Source organism: Larimichthys crocea, chromosome XIX (genome assembly GCF_000972845.2).
Source record: "Larimichthys crocea isolate SSNF chromosome XIX, L_crocea_2.0, whole genome shotgun sequence".
In the NCBI taxonomy this organism is placed as follows: domain Eukaryota; kingdom Metazoa; phylum Chordata; class Actinopteri; family Sciaenidae; genus Larimichthys; species Larimichthys crocea.
Genome location: NC_040029.1, coordinates 8,895,634 through 8,916,136, shown reverse-complemented (window position 1 = coordinate 8,916,136; position 20,503 = coordinate 8,895,634). Strand labels below are relative to the sequence as shown.

General features: G+C 43.6%; 1 protein-coding gene across 1 annotated transcript in view; it reads right to left on the bottom strand.

Annotated features, from left to right (window-relative positions):
- Window positions 1–5,761: 5,761 nt before the first annotated feature.
- The window catches only part of ptgfrnb (prostaglandin F2 receptor inhibitor b), a 67,245-nt gene continuing 52,503 nt past the window's right edge, over window positions 5,762–20,503 (bottom strand). Inside the window, exons 13-16 of the mRNA XM_027291583.1 lie at window positions 11,497–11,683; window positions 11,303–11,421; window positions 11,016–11,066; window positions 5,762–9,208 (exon numbers count right to left, since the gene is read on the bottom strand). Coding sequence (XP_027147384.1) covers window positions 9,096–9,208; window positions 11,016–11,066; window positions 11,303–11,421; window positions 11,497–11,683 — 470 coding nt within the window. The 3' untranslated portion in view covers window positions 5,762–9,095. The remainder of the gene's footprint in view (window positions 9,209–11,015; window positions 11,067–11,302; window positions 11,422–11,496; window positions 11,684–20,503) is intronic.

The window sequence follows — 20,503 nt, the reverse complement described above, 5'->3', positions numbered from 1 at the left end:
TAATCTTGAGAAGTGGACGGCAAATTGTGTTTTTGAAGCAAGTTTTTAAAAGATTATGAACAGTTTCGCTCAGAATTTTGTGGATTTGATATCCGATATGCACTTTTACTATTTCAAGCCACATTTCCAGAGGCTTTAAAAGTTCCCTAATGACTCGATCGTTTTGGAGGGTGTATATTTAAGCAGTGGAACTAATTGATATTCATTACGCAACCCCCTCTTTGCTCTTAAGGCCTAAGATGGTTTCCTACCTTTCCCTCCTCCTAAAGCCATCATCAAATCCTGGGCTCGAGTTACCATCTGGGAGCTGGGGTAAACAGTATCTGCAGCATCAGAGTGCAGCAGTTGCTGCAGCCTGGTCTTTCAGAAAGATATTAGCTGGCATCGAGCCACACAACAGAGAGAGAGGGAGACAATGTGGAGTCATACTTACAGTACCAGTTCTTTGTATATACTTAGATATGGGGATCTATCATGTGGAAGTGTGCCTGCTGAAGAGCTGGAGCTGTGCCACGGTGAAGACACAGCACCATACAAGGACAAGTCATGCTGTGGGGTTAAGGCCGCCTGCAGGGTGGCAGCACCGCGGGGTGAGCGTGTACTGCGGGTCAGCCCAGGTTGAATTCAGACTAACGAGGCGAACACGGCCACGAGTGTGTGTGTCAAAGATCACACGCCTCGATTGACTTCAATTTATCACACTGCGGTTGTAAGGACAGTCCCGCTTTGTGCTTATGTGGACATTGAATCCAAGTGCCTACATGTACCAGGATGCATTGCGTGCGAGCTTAAGAGTAAGTTAGGTTAGTTGCTGGGTGTTAATCAAACATTGCCAAACAAATGAAGTCCTGCAGTGTTTCACACGTAGCTACAGTCACTTTTAATCTCTCTAATACCAAAATAAAACATTTAAGTTGCTTCTCGTGCTCAATCTGATGTTTTCTCATTAAGGCCGAAGACTTCCTGCGTACAACTCGCGTGGCGGCGATCCACTCTACAGTAAATAATCAATGAAGCCGCTTCGCATCCATCATTTCAGCCAGACAACATCGCCCGTATCAGTCCAACCCTCTCTTCTCTCTCTCCGAGTGTGTGTTACTCTCTTCGTGTGTCTTGAATCTTTTATAAATCAACTGAGTGAAAGTCTACGGAAGATGAAAGCGACTCTGAAAATGATCTAACCGAACCGCTCTGAAGTCCATGAAGTCCTGAGTGTGTGAGAGAGAGCAAGACTGACAGCAAAAGAGAGATTTACGGAGGTCAAATATCTTCTACCTAATAATAAATCACACACACACACACACTGCCACCCCCCATCTCATACACACTCTTTCTCTTGCCCCATCCCCCACCCATGTGTTGACATAGTTTCCATGGTGAGCTGAAGGTGTTGAAGAGTCATCGCTGCATTCCTGGGAGCATGCTCACACACACACATTAACATTTACTCTGGGGGGGGGGTCAGTTAACACTCTCTCCCAGTCCAATATTTGACCGGCTCGGAGGTTTTTCAGTGTCCTGCCCCTCGTCGTCGCCTCCATCCTTCACATTTCACCTGAAGCTGTCGACTCGGGCTCGACGTGCAAATAAAATGTTAAGTTCTCAATCCCCCCCAAAAAACTGCAAGCAGCATGAGTGCCAGATAGGGCAAGCATTTCATAATCCTGTATAATATTGCATGTGATAATGTGTGCATCGCCGATATGAGTCGTTGCTGCTGGGTAGCTTGCAGGAATCTTCTTCCTCTGACCTATAACACATCATAATGCAGGATTATATTTTGGATTATTAATCTGAATCTGCAAAGTATTTAACGCGATTAAATAAATGTATTTGAATCCATCAGTGGGCTGACTCTGTCTCGAGGATTTGAGCCGGATCGCTGTATGTGTTGAGGCCCTTCTTTCCCCTATGGCAGTAACTGATGAAGTGTTGATGCTACGGACTCGGGCCTGCATAACAGAAACATGATACACGTCTGACGTGCTGCAGACAGTGTTTGTGTTTAGTCACTCTGGAAATTAGTTGATAAAAACCAGACCAGAGAGAAAACTTTAGACGCTGGCACATCCTGGTTTAACCAACCCGAAGTAATCAAAGCTAAAGCTAAAAGGCTGAGGGGACTTAACTTGTATAAATACATCAGTGTAACACTTCACAGTAGCTCCACATGGCTTGGAGTCGACTGGAGGTGCAGTAACACCTGTGGGGGATATTAAAAAAAATGAGTGTGAGGAAGCACAGCGCCTGTTTCACCTCCAACGCTGCAAAGTTGGAAGTTAATTGAAGTGAACCTCCCGCTGCCGACGATGAGGAGCGATCAGCGAGATCTCGCTGACCCCGTCCACTCGTGCAGCCTCATCACAGAGTGTTGAAAAGACACGCTTTGGGAGTTTGGGGGGATTTGAAGACATCCATCATCGCATTACTGCACTGGAGACACACCCAGGCAAGCAAGACTGTCTGTAGCTCCTGTAGGGAAGCAGCTGTCGAGCTTCTTGCCAGGGCTGACCCGCGTGCACTGGGAAATGGTAGGAGAGCGGTTCATGCTGCGAATTTACACATGAAACTGAACCGTGTGTCTCTACAGCACGTCCAGTCTTTGTCAGCATATCCTTTTAATATCCACCAGCATGGAACAGGTTCTTCTCAGGTTCATGCGCCTAATTTTGAACCTCTTGGAGCATTTTGAACCAAAACTAAAATGGTTCAGAACCAAGCTGGAGCCAGAAAAAATATCAGACTTCCTTTGACCTGAAATGTGAACCAGAGCGGGTGTGGTATACGGCTCAAAACTGGTAAAAAAGTCGAGCTGGTTCACAGGATAGAACCTCGGTTCCAAGAATCCTGAACAGAACCGGTTCAAGAGTATAGTATTGCGTAAATTCAAGAGTATTCATGATTTAAAAAAAACTCCACTAAAAGTGGAAACAGCAGAGGATTTTGGCATCGATTCCCAGTAAATACTTGGATATCAATTCTTGGAATTGGCTTTTCTAGTTTTTGCAGGACCAGAAACATTAGTGGGATACATCAACTGGGAGCCATGAATGTCAGCATGACGAAAAATAAAAAACCTCATGGTGGCACTAGATGAAAAGTCAAAGGATAACCAAAGTTGTGTTGTATCCTCTGGGAAGCATGAATCTCTGTACAAATCCACAAGTTGTCGATGCCTTGATCAGAGCGGTGGAGCTACCAACTTCTTCACCAAGATCAAGAAAAGAAAGAACAAGAAAGCATCAGAAGATTTTTGAGTAGAAGCTGCAAGACACTCGTTTAAAATACAATCTTTAACAACTGGTGGGAAGCCAGTGAAGGATCGTGTACTTGTGCACTTGTCTTACTCCTCCTGGTGGGTTGGGGTGTTGATTTTAGAGGCCTGGAAGGCGCTATAGTCGAATTATGGAGGTCTAGGATCTAATAAGTTGACTTATTGACAATTATTATGTCTCTCACAAGTCCAACAGCTTTATGGAGGTGGTATATCTCCAGAGTGGCAAATTATATTAAAAAGGGGGTTTAAACTTTGAAGAACTTTGAGCTGGTCCTTGGAATTTTCTCTTAAATAACCATCAACACATGACAAAACACCAGCTTTTGGCTGTGTGGCGACGTAAAGCCTAAATGAAAATCACTAAACTGATCGGCTGTTATCCAATCCACATATTTTTTTGGGGGGGTGGGACACAACAAGCCACAGGCGAGAGACTCGGAGCGTTACAGACAGCAGAGTGGCGTGACGGAGCCGAGGCTGTTTGGAGCTGCTGTAAACATCAGCGTTGATTACAATGAAGACGGGAAAACGTGTCGCCCCTGGTCGACTCTGGGGAGGAACAGGCTGCTTGCTTCTCTCCATGCGCTGCTAAATTTTTCTGTCTGAAATTTTTTTGTTATGTGGAGCAGCCCTCAAGCTGTGACACGCTCCTGTCAGAGCCGGGGGTAACGCCAAGAAATGTGCCACCTCCGACAACAGCGGGAGTGTACAGAGGTGAGAAGGAGAAGCAAATAAAACATATCGTTGCTTTTTTAATCACACACACACCACTGAGTCAAATTGGGGAGGACAATGGTTTAAATCGTGACGAGGCCACATTACCAAATGAGCCATAAGAGGCAAGAAACTGGGTGAAATGGACCCTGAGAGAGAACAAGTGCAAGTTAGAAAAGCCAGATAGAGCCATGAGATGAGAGAAAGAGAGGTGGAGTAAGAGGAAGAGAGAGCGAGAGAGAGATGGATGGAGAGACTGTTGTTGAAGAGGTGTTAAAATCAAAACCCAGGAGAGCAACCGAGGTTTCAGCTCATCTGCATTTCTAATGAAGAGCGAGAGTGAAAAAGGAGAGAGAGATCGGCGTGATGAGAGATGCAATGAAAGAGAAATATGGCAGAGAAATGGAGCAAACAGCAGGGAGATTGGTGGCAAATAAAGAGACAGAAAGTAAATCCCATGAGACTAACAAGAGGATGGGTGACACAGTGATAAAGACATGGAGGGAAGAGATGTAGCCGCAGTCCAACGCTGAATTATAAAACATTTATTCTGCTCAAACTTTTTGAAGTTGTGTTTTTGTGTGTGTGTGTGTTTGGGAGCAGAGAAAAACCTGATTGATGGCTTGCCCAGAGACGGAGAAGAAAAACCAAATTGGCCCACATTTGTCACGACTCTCAGAGCAGAAAGTCTGATCACAACCACATCAGATCCTCTGGAAAGATTCAGCAGCCACATTTCAACCCGAAAGAGGACAAATGTGGGCTAGTACCTACCTCCAGTGAAATATATATTGGTTTATTCAAAACAATAAATCAATTTCACCAGCAGCAACATGTCATGCAGAGACATTAATGCTGATTTGGGTGAAGTAAGGTGACATGATGAGGCTACAAGAGAACTACAACATACTGAAAGTCTTATGATCATAAATGGATGACGAAGAACCATTGTGAAGCTGTGATGTGTTCGAAGCAAGAAAAATGGGCAAGCATAAGGATTCAACGGGTCAGAACACGTCCAAAACTACAGCTGTTCTGGGGTGTTCCCATCCTGCAATGGTCAGTCCAAAGTGGTCCAAGGAAGGAAAAGCAATGAACAGGCGATAGGGGGGCGAAGGCTGACCCAAATTGCTGTAAAAGTTCATGCTGGTTCTGCGTATTGGGCTCCGTAGACCAATGCTGACCCCTGTCCACTGCCGAAAACGCCAACAATGGGCACTTGAGCATCAGAACTGGACCGTGCAGCAATGGAAGAAGGTGGTCTGGTCTGATGACTCAAGTTTTACCTGGGGGAACACATGGCACCTAGGAGACACTATGGAAAGAACGATCTGTTGGGAACCCTTTGGGTCCTGCCATTGACACGTACCATCTACCTAAGCATTGTTGCAGACCGTGTACACCCTTTCATGGAAACTGACCCTTGATCAGAAGGATAATGTGCCCACAAAGTGGTTCAGGAATGGTTTGAGGAGCACAACAACAAAGAGTTCAAGGTGCTGACTTGGCCTCCAAAGATCTCAATCCAGTTGAGCATCTGTGGGATGTGCTGGGCAAACAAGTCAGATCCATGGAGGCCCTGCCTTGCGACTTAAAAGACTTGCTAATATCTTGGTCACCTTCAGAGCTCTAGTGGAGTCCATGCCTCGACCGGTCAGCTCTCTAAATTTACACGTTTTTATAAATGTATCCAGACACAAACCGAAATAAAAGAACAAAACAAAAAAAAACACAACACACAAGAACATATAAATTCATTTACAAAATGAATACATCTTACAAATCTATTTATTTAAAAAACATCATGATTCATCATACTCATTGCAATAAATTGACAAAATAAAGACACTGGGGAAGTCTTGCAGTGACGTGTTGAGTGGTGTGTGTCAATGCTACTTATGTATGTGTGTTACTGTTAAGAGCGTTCAGCACAGAGCCCTATAATTCACCTGTGTGCTCAAATATTGTGAATGTGTGTGTGTATGTGTGTTAATGATAGTTGTAAAATTTGAATACTGCAACAGCACTATCACAGAGAGGCGCACACACATACAGTACATGTGGAGCGGGTTTCATGGAGACTTATTGGAAGATTCGGAAGTATCCGTCACCGTCAATCAGGCCAGAACCGAACAAGTATTCTCAAAGCGAACCCCTCGGTGTCCTGACCTGAAGAAAACAGAGCAGCAGCACTGATCTGGGATCCCTATGGTATCCGATAGGTTGTCTTTTACTGGGTGAAACCAAATCTGAACATCTGAACAACTCAGTAGACACCAGATGGTGTATATTTGTGCATTTATGAGATAAACCCATTTACTATCATCAATAAGAGATCTGTATAGATTTGGGCGTTGTAAGTTCTGCACTGGCTGCCTGACCAAGCGCAATTTGAGCGGTTTGTAACATCCATTTCGGAGACAACTGTCCTATTTTGTGTTTTAGCTGTGACCTGACTACATCCTCATATTGCTCATGAAGTTCTGATTAAAGTCGCCTAAAATATCTTAAAAAAAAAAAAAAAAAACTATTTAAAAACATCAAATAAAGCCCAGTTAGTTAACGAGGAAACACAGCCTGGCACATCTTATTACGAACCTAACAGGTCGGCTTGGATCCCGCTGGGTTTGGATAGAAAACGTCCTCACTCAACAGTTGATTCATTTGCTATTAAAAACAGCACAGAGACTCAACAGATGTCAGCTGATACAAGTTGGGCACATCTGACTTTCTTAAATCAGCAGGTGATTGAGTTTTGAAGTGTTGGCTGTTCAGTGCAAGATAAACTCTAAAAGAGTCGAGATAAAAACATCTCAAATTATTTGGAGGGCGGTCTGGTTTCTGGTTAGCAACATTTAAAGAACAGTTTGACATTTTGAGAAACACAGTATGCTTAGCTAAACCAACTATTTCAGAGTCCCATTTGTGTTGTTATGTAAAATGGGTGGAAATGAGAATTATAAGGCTTTAAGGTTAAAATAAAAAAAAGTGTAAATAAGGCTAATTGTTTCATTTCTGATGGGCTAGCAGTTTCCCTTTGATTCCAGTCTTTCCGCTAAGCTAGGCTAGGCTAGGCTAGGCCCAAAAAGTTAGACTGCCCCTTAAACTCGTTGTACTCATGCAACGTTTTAAAGGAATAGTTAAACATATTGGGAGATAAATGTCTGCGCATTGAATTCAATGCCGGATGTGTTAGCTTAGCATAAGCAGGGAGAAACAGCTAGCCCGCCTCTAATTAACGCATGCTAATTAACACACTGCATGTTGTTTGTTTAATCTGTACACAAACGATGTAAAAAAACAAACAATATATGGTTTTAGGGGATGTTACAGAACGATTTATTTATCCATCCACCCAACTGAGAAATAGTTAGCACGTAGCTTCTGTTTGTGTACAGATTAAACAAACATCGTGCTAATCAGTGAGCGTCTGGCTAGCAGTTTCCCTTTGATTCCAGTCTTTCTGCTAAGCTAGGCTAGGCTAGGCCCAAAATGTTAGACTGCCCCTTAAACTCGCTGTACTCATGCAACGTTTTACAGGAATAGTTCAACATATTGGGAGATAAATGTCTGCGCATTGAATTCAACGCGGGAGTTAGCATGTAGCTTCTGTTTGTGTACAGATTAAACAAACATCGTGCTAATCAGTGAGCGTCAGGCTAGCAGTTTCCCTCTGCTTCCAGTCTCTATGCTAAGCTAGGCTAACTACACCCCGACTCTTAGAAAGGAAGCAAAGAAAAGTGTTTCCCAAACTTGTTTAACTATTCTAAAGTAAAAAACTGAAACTAAGAAACATGCACGATTTTCAAAGTGATTGAGTTTCTTGCACCACCCGCGCTCCACCTCTGTGATATTCGGAGTCATGTTAAAAATCTGGATGTCATCCACTGGAAAAAAGGCTTGTGTCGTCGCTCATGGGTTGACATCGGACTGTCATTATAAAACGGTACATGCAACTCTTTGTCTCACACACTGTAGCACAGCACTCACACGGTTAACACACACGAGACTCGGGCAAAAATAACAGCTGGATACATTTCTGAATATTTAGAAAAAGAGAAGAGTGCTTGCGATCGCCACTTTCAGTGGCTGTTCAAGTGTAGGTCTGGCAATATGAACCAAGCACACCTCTGTTAGTTCAAATATTGGCACCATGTACAGTATATCTCACACACAAACACACACTAACTGCATATCTCCTTGTAAAGCTTAAAAATGTCTCTCGTTTTAAAATCTCTCAATTTTCATAAAACTAGAATAAAGGTGAATATCGTCCTTTGTTAAGGTAGGAATACTCTGGGGTGGTAGTTCTAGTGCAATACCCTCTCATGTGGAAAGCACGCTTGTTTTCTCAGACTTTCTGCTGCCTGTGTAAGCAGAAATCAGGCTCAGGCTGCCTAAATACAAAATAACACCAGCCATGAGACTTAACAGGGATGTGTCGAGGTGCAAGTCATTGAACTTCCGTCTTCTCCAACCACCCAACCGCCCCTTGAATTTTCTGTTCCTCCAAAAAAAAAAGAAAAGTCAAGGGGTTGCGCTGGTGTGTCTTTACTTTTAGAGAGTACATTGCAGCGAGCCTTGGCATCAGAAGAAAAAGAAGAAAGTAGTAGTCCAGCCTGAGCGCTTCATTTGTTATTCCTGGTGGTTACAGAGGCAGCAGATCTGTTTAGTGGTCCTTTATTCCCAAGTGGCAGTGATGTCTCAGAAGCCTCCCGTTCCTCAAAAATTAAAATCCTCACAGGTTCTTGTAGTGCTATTGTCTTAGGCGGAGCAAATATCTGTGTAAAAATCACTGGAAGCGCCACAGATTTCAACAGATCTTCATAGAAATCGAAATCTCAAAGGCTAGTCCCTCCCCCCCCGAATCGGTGCTCCTATAAGTCCCCTCCTCCACCACTGCAGAGCTGGAGAATCCCCGGGCACCTACGATTGATCAGTCAGGCGCTGTTTTCCCAAAAGCGATTTTGTCATTTCACTCCCAACGTCCATCGCTTGGAAACAACTGGGTGTCCCAGAAATCGTCTATGGGTGTGTGTCTGTTGTGTGTGTGGTGGTGTTTCTTGTGAGCGCTGCAGTGTGTGGGTGCGGGGGAAACTGTTTGTCAGTCCATCTCCAGGTCCATCAGTTTGTTGCGCGAGCGTGGAGTGTGCGCGGTGTTGCGGCAGCAGCACTGGGCGCAAACCAGACCCAGGACCAGAGAGAAGATGCCCACACCTGGAGACACACAAGAAGGAGACGACAACACATTATCAACATGGAAACCCAAGATTTGTGACATTGTTCCTGCAATTCAAGTAGTTTTGGAGCCTAAACCTCACCAAGTAGTTCTAGGACATAAACCCTGAGCGACTGTCCTGTGTTTGACCCATTCATGCACCATGTACCCTTTAATAAGTGGACTTAGTGACTCATTCAACAAATGTAGTCTTGGCTTTCTCCTTGTATGACTTCGTGAGACAAGAATATCTTGAAGGGATCTGAGTATAGCTGCCATTGCAGGGTCAAGCACTACTTTGCTGAATCAAATGCACATGTGGGCAACTCACGAATCTAGTGTTACCATCTCGACATGATACTCCTACACCCTGCTAGTACCTCTACTAAAGCCACTACTCATCTTACTTGTACACCAGAGATTGCTCTAATAATTGCTACTCCTTTCCGATGGCTCAGTTACTATCTAGAAACAAACCTTCGGCTGCGACCGCTTCATTCACGTCCATAAAAAAGGACTGTTACAAGAAGAAACGCAAACGGGAAGTGAGTTTTAGTTCCCGAGTTCAGTTCCTGTGGCGGTGTTTGGAGGTCTGGATCAGTAAGTTATAGTTAGTGCAGAGAAAACCTCACCCAGCATCTGGAAAAAAAGCTACTACCGTCTACAGACACGACTACAAACTATGAATCCCCAGGGATGTCTTCGAGATTGGTATCAGTGCCAAATAAGGCGTATTTTATTGATTGTTACAGGCTATATTAAGCCTGATAAAATCACGGTTTTTGTCTCATTGAAATCCTCTGTGCACTGACATTGCCAGCTGTCAGACATGTGTCCTAAATAAGCACCAGCGCAGCACTGTCAGCTCAAAAAGAGTCTATTAGCAAGCAGTTTCAGTAAAGATGTCGACGTTCTGCTGCTGTTCGACTCAAAACTTGATTTAAACGTCAATGTTTTGTTACATTTCAGCAACAAACTGGATGTTGACGGGTTACAATGTTCAGTTGTTGTCGTAGAAAATCCCCCAGAAACTCGACTATATATCAAGGGTGACACAAAACATAAACATATTAAAATATATTGGAATATATCAAAGATCACTTTACATACTCCATAAAATCAATGTTTAGCCTTAGGTTGTAAAATCATATTTAAATCAAGAGAAAAACTCACTATAGCATTTAACTTGGGAACAATAAATGTAGTCTGAAAACGCCCCCCAGAAATCGGAGGAACGGGAACACTCAAAAAAAAGCAGAGGCTCGCGGCGCCGAGAATTTGTGTGAAGTCCTTGAACCCGGACCGAAGAGGTGTTGCAAGTCCTGAATCAGGTCATCGTGGCTCTGGATCGAGGCGGTATGAGATTGTAAAGACCGCTTTGTTTTCAGTTCGGTTCTGGAGCCAACTCGCTAAATAAGTTCCTGCTCAGAGGATATTTTCAGACTCTTTAAATCTTTTTTGGACCTTTCGAAACTTCTGTAACTCTTCATCATTACTGTAGCTACTGGCTGATCATTTGGACCTATTGGAACTTCTGTAGCTTTTCTCTTTAGCTGGACGTCGCATGCGTGAATGCCGACGTTGTGCTATTGTCACGAATCATACGCAACGCCAGAGTCGGAGAAACCATTGATGTTAGACATAGAAATGTTGAATCAGACTGCACGGGATCAGAAACAAACATTCCTACTGAGGGATGCCCTGATTTGAGCTTTTTAAATTTCAAATGAAATATGAGAGAGGCGCTGAAAACATCAACACTGCATACTTCAACGTGAGAGATGATGATGATGATGGTTACATTACCTACTGAGGCTGCTACACCATATAAGAGAGGTAACTTTAGGGACTCCCACACTGCAGAAGGAGAGAAAGAAAGAGAGAAATAAAGTCACAAATGAGCGTTTCATTTAATTTAAATGATGAATGAACTCATGTCCACACTAATGTCTCTTTCTTTGCATTCAATCCACACGAAGCTCCTGGTTTCAGTAGCAAAAATCACCCGCTGGGGGAAGAACATTGAACAAAATGAAACATTTTCAGATTTATCTGTATTAGTGTGGACGTGGCTCGTGTGTCGAACTCCTCACCAGCAAATCGGACTGTGAGGAAGACTCGAGATGACGTCAGTTCTCCAGCTTGAGTCCAGGCTCCCGTCGAGGCCGACAGGTACCAGGGAGTGGCGATGCAGTGATACTCGCCGCTGTCACTGAAAGCACAAACACAGTCTAAGACACATTACATCCTGTAAATCTTCCAGAGTTTACAAAGAACACACACTCACCTGTCCTGAGTGCCGTGAATGTTCAGCATGTAGGTGTGCGTGTCTTTGCGCTCTATAGAAATGTCGCTGGACGAGTTGCGAGCTTCTTTCTTCACGACGCCGAAGCGGTCCACGCTGGCCACCTGGGTCGTCGTCTCTCCGCCGCGCAGCCGGGTGAACAACCAACGCACCTCGTACACCAGGTCGTCTGAGAAACAAGCAAGCAGAAAGACGAGACACGTTTAAGTAAAGCTGTGCTACATTTTAAAGTGGTTATTATCTTTCCACATCTCTATTTGTTAAATGAGCCTAAACAAGGTCTTAATGAGACGGTTGGAAATGGGTTGAGTTTTTATAAGATGCCCACTTGCAACCCACAAATCGGAGGAACACGCAACATCACTGGAAATAAGCTCACTGACGTGGGTGCAGTTTCTCTGATTGACGGTAGGTGGAGGTAATGTGCAGAGAAAATGTCTCGTGGACCGTTAAGATGTGCAGAGTTGTTGATGTGTTTCGAAAGAATCCTGAGATCACGTGTTACAAACAAGACAAAACAAGATAAAAGATGTGTCTGTGTCGATGCACATGTATTTCTGATTTCAGGGTTGACCTGCCCCTTTAAGTGTGAACCACGGCGCTGTGATTTGATAAAACGTGTCGAACTCTCGACAGATCTGCGATAACGTTATCGCCGGTTCTTCCCCGCGTGTGCAGGATGACATCACCACTGGAGAGGCAGTTTTCCAGGAAGGTTCAAGTGGCTTCAGCTAACATTTACTTTAGTTAATCGCCTGCCTGCAAACAGTGATGTCAAACTGTGGTAAGATGTTTCCACAGTCCTGAATCCTGGAGGTTTTTAAAGCAACCATCAAAATATGTCACGCAGAATGATTGATGCTGCATTATGTGTGATTATTAGCACCATATTCAACAACTCACATCTTATTTTTGCCTTTATTTGCCACTCAGCCTTTCTTACACATGGGGTGTACGCTCTACCAGCTCAAATCTAACATTTACAGAGAAGAGCTACTGTACTTTTTCTTTTTACAAGAGAGCGTGTTATGTTCGGATGTACAATGCAGTCCCCAATTACGCAGAACAAAAAGATAAAAGATAACCAAAAACCAGCCGAATCTCCATTATCGCCACATTAAAAGACACACACACACACACAGAGACAGGCGGCTGTCAGGAGGAAAGATAAAGACGACACAGAGATGGACGCGTGACGTAAAAGTGAGGATAGCGATGACAAAAGAAAGAAAACAGCGACAAGAGAGAGTTTGTGATAATAGATGTAATCTTTGGGAAAAGGGGGCGAGCGAGCTAATTATTTCCAAGAGCGAAGACGAAGAGAGAGAGAGAGAAAGAAAGACAGGGAGTGAGAGAGACAGACAGAGGCACAAACTAGTCATTAGTCTGTCAGGGAGAGAGCGACTATTAGCACTGTACCTCCTACACACACACACACACACACAATAAAAACCCCATGGAGTCTTAGTCATCCTCTGTCATCTGGGAGACAAATCGAGGATACAGATGAAAAAAAATAAAGAGAACATTTGTGAAACAACAACAACAAAAAAAAGACAAATGATGATGAAAAACAATTATGATTTAAAAAAAAAAAAGTCGGAGAAACGTGGAGGGAACGAGAGAACGGAGCGAATATAATGAAGAGAGCGACCGGGGGGAGAGGAGGAGAGGAGTGAACTCAGCCAGAGCAGAGTAATGAATCACATCTCAATTTCTCTCTCCCTCTCTTCCCTAATGGTTTTAATATTCAAGTGCTGCATCATTAAAAATCAGTAGTAGTACGAGCAGCAGCAGCAGCAGCAGTAATAACAACGCTGGCCTTGGTTTTACTTCAGTGGTCCAACTACTGATCATTATCCGAAAACTTTGTCCCTCCGTGTGACACCTAAAGCGGGTACCATCCTGCCTACGGGCCAGACATTCATTAAATTTTAAGTAGACATTCAGGGACAATGATTTTGACCTCTGACCCGTCCTCTAACAGGCCTTCCCCCAATAATTATGTTTGGTTATTATTAGAAATCTGCTGTTCCTGGTCACCGCCTTCACCTTTTCTCTCGTGCCACTGTCAGACCTGAAATGTAGCCGTGGAAACACGAAATCTGGCACCGAGTGGAGGTGAAGCTACTGTCAACAATGGTGAGAACCCTTTCTGTTTTCATTATTATTATAAGCTTATTATTTTATATGTATCTTCTCCCACATCTTTGCCTTTAAAAAAACCGAGAGCAAGTTGTTTCTTCATTCAACAATACACAAATACAGATACACATGCTGGATTTCTACTGGAGATTTCATGATTTAATTTATTGGTTTATTTAGGATTAGATATGTTGCACCAGCTCCAGTACAATGCTAATTTTTATCTGTTGTTCCTGGGCGAGTAACCAACACATAATGACCCGAGTGACAACATGACATGACCTCGTTGATCTGGGGTCTTATTTTTATCATGGGCTGTTAGAATAAAGAGGATTCATCACCTTACATTTGCTTATTAAAAAACTGTGAACAAGATATGTGCCGAGTGGAACAAGCCATGGCCGGAGATGGTGACAGATTCTTTCAATTACCTCGAATATATCAAGTTTGTTTCTGCAGTTTTGTGTCACTTATTTGCCAACATATACACCAATAAATGTTCAACGAGGTCATATGAAAAGTTGATTAATCGGTCGAGGAGGACTGTTAATAGATGTTAGAATAGAAGTTTGATCAGATTTCAGTACGACTTGTTTTCCACGAGCCGGACACGTGTCGACGGTCGCTGATTCAAGCTGAGAAGTTGGACGGATTCATATTGTCATAATTATACTGCAGTTTTAGAAAAAGTCGATGCATTTCTAAACTGTAAAACTTCAAAATAAGACTCTGATTGTAAAGGAAATAATTAACTTCCCAACATTTTTAATGTCGGCTGCCAAAGTCCAAAAAAACTTGTCATGCAAACTCTTTATGCGTCCCTCCACGGCGCTCCAAACTGACTAAATTGACGGTGACAAGGATGACGGTGGTGATGAAGATGCATCGGGACAGCGTAGTGGGGCCGCTCTTTTTTTTTTTTTTGCACAAGGACAAGTAGCCGAGCGCTCCGTCCGGACACACTCGCACGCACACCGCTCCAAACTCACTGACCAGAATCAACTGATGAGTAAAGTCCTGACAAAGAGAGAGGCCGTTAACTGTTCACGTCCTGAAGAACGTTACTACAGCACAACTAACTCTTAGCAATTGATTCGTGAAATGGCGATTAAGTCAGTGTTCAACATTTGTCGGCTACTTTTTGAGCAGTTGGACGGACGAAACTGTGAAGACGACGATGATCCTGACTTCTGCTTTTGCATTTCAAGCTGTTTTCTCGGCAGACACATTGTCCACATATGAGGCTTGCCTCAGAGTAAGCCTATACTCCGCTGGGAGCATCTGCACGGGCGGGGTGAAGGCTTTCCTGACAGAACCAGACCCGGACCATCAATTAGTCGGGGCTCCCACCGGTGCACGCTTCAGGGGGAAGAAAAACAGACACGGGAGTTCACGTGCAAGATGAAGGATGGGTATGATAAGAGTGATGATCTCTTGGGGTGTCACCTGATGGAAGAGTCACGTCCTGAACTGGATGGATGGATTACAGCAGAAGGAAGCAAGTGGAAGTGTAATAACTCCGAACTAACTGTCCACCTGAGTGATATCAAATCAAATATTAAGGCTGCAGCGAATGATCATTTTCATCATTGTTTAAACGTCGCGGGCTACGATGAAATCCTCTAAAACTTCTCATTTTTGCCACCGAGCGGCTCAGGTTGTTATTAAAAAAGTGTGTGACAACACGACTCTGCAGAGAAATGAAACGTTCTCTGCGGCTTTCCCTTCATCTGCTGCGCTTCTAATCAACTCTCTCTCTCTCTCGAGGTGAAATCTCAGGGCCAGTTTGTTGTGTTGCGGGTGCAGAACGATTTTCAATGTCACGACTGAATATTTAGCCCGAGCAGTTCGTGCTGTGACCTCGTGCTTACAGAGGAGATTCCAGATGCCGTCTGCTCCTTCAGCGAGACTCCACACAGACCGGGTCAAGTGAAGAACACATCAATAATTAATTCTTGCTGGGTTCATAATGAAGCCACATTTAATAAGAATCCGAGCGGCAAAAACAAGCGATGTTGCAGACTTAAAGTTTTGTGGCTGCAGCGCTCTCACTCCAAATTCAAAAATTGTAAACCCGATTGGCCACTTTGTAAGGTTGACAGAAGACAGAAGTTACTCTCTGTGCTGCTGATTACAGCCGAAGATGACGACAAACCACGGCGATGATTATTAGTGACAAGTTATGATGAAGAAACGCGGCAAATTGTCACATTTGAGACGTGGGAACCAGCTAATGCTGATTAAAGAAGCAAATAAATCCAACATAAATATAAAAATTAACGAAGGTGTTTGCTATGTTGCACAACTCGGTCCAATTTATTCCAAAACTGTAATAAACCAAAGTCTTTCAGAGCAGTCCGGTGTGTAATGCTTTTATTTGAATATGTGTCTTTATGTGAATATAAATAACTGACACCGTGTCACTGGAATCACATTTAAATAAATCTCTGAGATGTTTTGTGATGACAGGAGAACTATTTGAATCCTTCTCATGAATCACTATGACTGTATTCTTATATAATCACTCCACAAAGCGCCCGGCTGACAGTCAAGAGCCACGCGTCTCTCTGACGTCCTGATAAACCAGGTTAGCGTCTGACACCGCCGTTAATGATCAAAGACGCGTTTTGCATAATTCCGCAGGACCGACGCATGAACTCCGGGTTGCTTGTTTTCGGTGGCGACGCGCACGTTTTTCGAGGAACGGGAGCTATAATTAGCCTCCATCCTTTTACTTTCTTTGTTCTTGACGGCGCAGAGGACGGAGAACGAGGAGAGGGAAGGAAGGAGGAGGAGGAAACACATTTATCGTGCAGCCTTGAATCAAATCTGCAACGTGAATGCATCTCAAGCTGTGTCTTTGGAGAGCGTGCAGTATCACCAGAGACACCCCCACCCTGCTCCTCATGGGAGGTGCTATAGGAGTATCTGATCCTCCAACAAGCAGGCTGACTCACAGCTTCTTGCCCACAGCTGTTCCTCGGCTGAAGGCAGACTTCTCTACCTCCCTATATGAACTTGTGAACTCACTGACTCCCATCCCAACAGTCTACATCTTGACGAGCTACAGGCTCTGTTTACGCTGCCTCGCTGCAAAGCTATACCGTACACAGACGCAGGAAAGTTTATGTGCTGCTGCATAAGCAGCCTGGCCTGCATCACCCGTCCACCCGTGATCCACGTTTTTAGATTAGCTGGCAGAGGTAGGACTGCCGAAGATGGTGAACGACCGCACTGAGCTCGTTAACGGCTGGTGGGGGTGACATGCATGTTTTGTACCCGTCTACGATGTGCCGCTTTCCCCTTTTGTACGATTTACTGCAGAGAGATGACATCTCGGAGAGGGAGTGGGATCAAGAGAGGCTTTGGGTGCCACCTTCAAGTCTAAACGCAATCACCTTTGGATGTTTTCTGAGCTTATACTTGTATGATCAAGTTTGCTTCAAGCGACTTCTACCCTGGGTAAAACGGCCGATGACGAACAAACAATGTGTTGCGGTCTCGCCCGTGTAATGAGCAGCGAAGTTCGACTGTGCATGGTAATACTCAAAATTCTCTGATTTCAGCTTCTCAAATTTGAACTGTTTTCTGGTTTCTTCAGCCGTCTTGACAACAAACTGAAATCTCTTTGGGTTGCGGACAAAATAAGACATCTGAGGACGTCATCCTGGGCTTTGTGAAACCGGGATCAACATTTTTCAGCATTTTCTGAAGCTGATTAATCAAGAAAACGATCGACAGATCAATCGACAATGAAAATAATCATTCCAGAAAAGTCTGAGCTTTAATTTAATGTCACTCGAGGAGACTTTTCTACGTCTACAAAAGCCTCAGAGAGAAATGTGCTGATTTGTTTTGGGGTTCTTGTTTTTGTGACCTCTGCTGTCACAGTGAAAAATATTGGATTCAACAAATCGCAATCGTTTTTTGGTGTTTTTCGTGGGATTTGTTGACAATGGGGGAAAAAAAAAATATATATATAGAATATCACCTGTCTGATATATTTAGGAACAATTTGTCCACACAGCACAGTTTGGTGAAATGGCCGTGTTAAATGACAGTGAGAAAATTGGCTGTCAGAGTTTGGGTGGGTGTAATGAGCTGACAGAACGGACTGATGACTTAGTTTGACAAACGCAGCCCCGTCAGAAAACACGCGATCGCTAATAACACTGTTTTAAGGCGGCGAAGCGGCTTCAGTCGGGGGTCGAGGTGGAGGTGGAGGGTGGGGTCTGGTGATTGGATGGCAGAAGAAGAACTACAGTGCATCTCTAATAGAATATCTGGCTCCTGTCTGAGCTAATAAAACTAAAATGGCTGTCTGTGGAAATGAAGACAGTCTGATTGGATTTCTCTGGATTAATCCCTTGAGGAGAGTCCAAGGCGTAAAACTGCCTGAAACACACACACACACACTTTCTCGCTCTCTCTCACACACACAAAAGACAGACAATTACCACCAGTGCTTCTAATGAAACTGTGTGTGTGTCCTCTGCTCCATAAAGCAGGACAGCACTGGTAGAGTGGAATACTAAACACTATAAAAACACTATTTAGCCTCACAGAAACAAAGCCACTGGGAAGCAAAGTTTCCCTTGTTACTCGCTGCATGCTTAATAAGACCTGCAGTGAATTAATGCAAATGCTACTTGATATGTGGCATGATTTTTTTGCTTGCAGGCGCCTTCTGGATACATGACCAGTGAGTTACACCGTGCACCTGAAAGCCTCATTTAAGTATTTATCGGTATGAGCTTCGAAATGTCTTTACCAGTGTGCCATGAATCAAAGTTTTAGCTGGGGAGGGAGCAATTATTGTTAAATTATTAATAAATCCCTTAAATAAATATTTACATTCCCCATTTCAGGAGCATGACGCAACTCAGTGACACCGCTTACTGTAATGAATAAACCCGAGCTCAAGCGTGTGACTAGAAATGCTAACAAGGGTCAATTATGTCTTTAAAAACAAGTTATTCTAAAGGATGCAGTTCAATACAAACACAGCTTAATACACCTACAAGTGAAACATACATATTAGATCAGATGGAGTCATGTAAATATCGAACCTCCGTCTCCTTTGGAGCGTTTTATTTTACATATATTTTGATAATATTTGTCTTTAATAACTGTTATTATTGATCTTGTCAAATGTATATTTAAGTGGAAGATAATGGACGACAACAAATTACAACTATGTAAGCATGTTTACATAATTAAAAGCATATTTGGAAGCACATAAACCAGGAAAATGACCAAATCTGAGCAAGTAAACAAAATATGTTAGGCTAAACTTTGAAATGCTGCCGGTGGGGTTTGAAGTTGGGTAGAAGACGGACCAGAACAGCGGCCGGTGAGGTTTCGAGGTTAGAGATGAGGGTAAGGGGCACCTTTCTTTCGAGGTGTTCCACACACGTCCAACCAGATCCTACTGGAGGGACCATGTAGCCCATCTAGCCTGGGAACGTCTCGGGATCCTCCAGGCTGCTACCACGACCCGAGGAAATGGATGGACGAGTATCAGTATTGTGGAAATGTAACGCAAATGTTGATCTGGACTTTAAATCCTTCCACTGCAAGCCAACATGATACGATAACGTTTAGCTTATTTTCACAGGGAGAAATCATCTCTGAACTGCCTACACGTTCCTGATGGATTGCTTTTAAGCAGCAGGAACATTTTATGGCTTAGCCAACAATTGTCAAGACAGCTTATTGTCACCACGAAAAGTCCTGTGTTGTAGGATTAAAAACCGCTGCCCAATGTTTGATGTCTAATAAGCCTTAAAACTCACGGATGTGTTCCTTAAACCTGCTGTCCACTCGTCTCTACTCTTGAACGTCCCCAGTGACGTCCACTGCACACCTGAGCAGCAGAAACCCCATGGGAGATGTTTTTTTTATTTTATCGTTGTTCCTCCCAATCTGATGGCGATGAAATCTGCCGTTTTCTGAGGCTTCCTTTGAAGCTGCGTCTCGCCTCCCATTCCTGTTTAACTGGAAGACCTAATGGAGTGAAAATGATGGCAGCGCTCCGCTGTTCAACATTTTCAATTTGTGTTTTACTGTCACCCTGTCCTCTCCTCTTGCACTCAGTTCTTTACCCATCTGCCTCCTCGGTCTTTACGTTTGGCTTGGTTTTTTACTCCAGTATAAATATCCAGAGTGAGACAGCGTTTGATGTTTTAAGTCAAGACTCGTCTTCTACTACACCTGAAGAAAAGTGGCAGATCTTTTGCAGTCATCTCGAGGTCACTGAATACTGAAATCTGGAACAAACTGAAAAATGTCTGACTGTCCAAAAAGCAAACGAGCTAAGAGGAAGTTTGCACCAGTATCAGTCTCTGCTTTTCTAAAGCTTTCTTTAGACTGCAGACAAAATCTGATTTAATCCCCAAATCTGATCTTTAAGACTGGATTGGTGCAGTGTTGTAGTACTCGAGATCGATCTTGGTCTCAAGACCTAGTCTCAACTTGGTTTTGTCTCAGTCTTGATACACTCTGGTCTTGGTTTTGACTTGCTCTTGGTCTTGACTTGCTCTTGGTCTTGGTTTTGACTTGCTCTTGGTCTTGGTCTTGACTTGCTCTTGGTCTTGGTCTTGACTTGCTCTTGGTCTTGACTTGGTCTCGGTCTTGGTCTTGACTTGGTCTTGGTTTAGCTGGTCTTGACTACAACACTGTATTTGGACATCGCCAGTCTATCTGCATGGGTACACTGCTATGCCAGCTTCCCAACGTGGCAGCAGCATTGTCAATGTTTTTTTTTTTTGCCATCCAGACATTCTAAAATTAATCTGGATATGCCCAAAATGGATTTGGGCTGACAGTCTGAATGAGGCCTAAC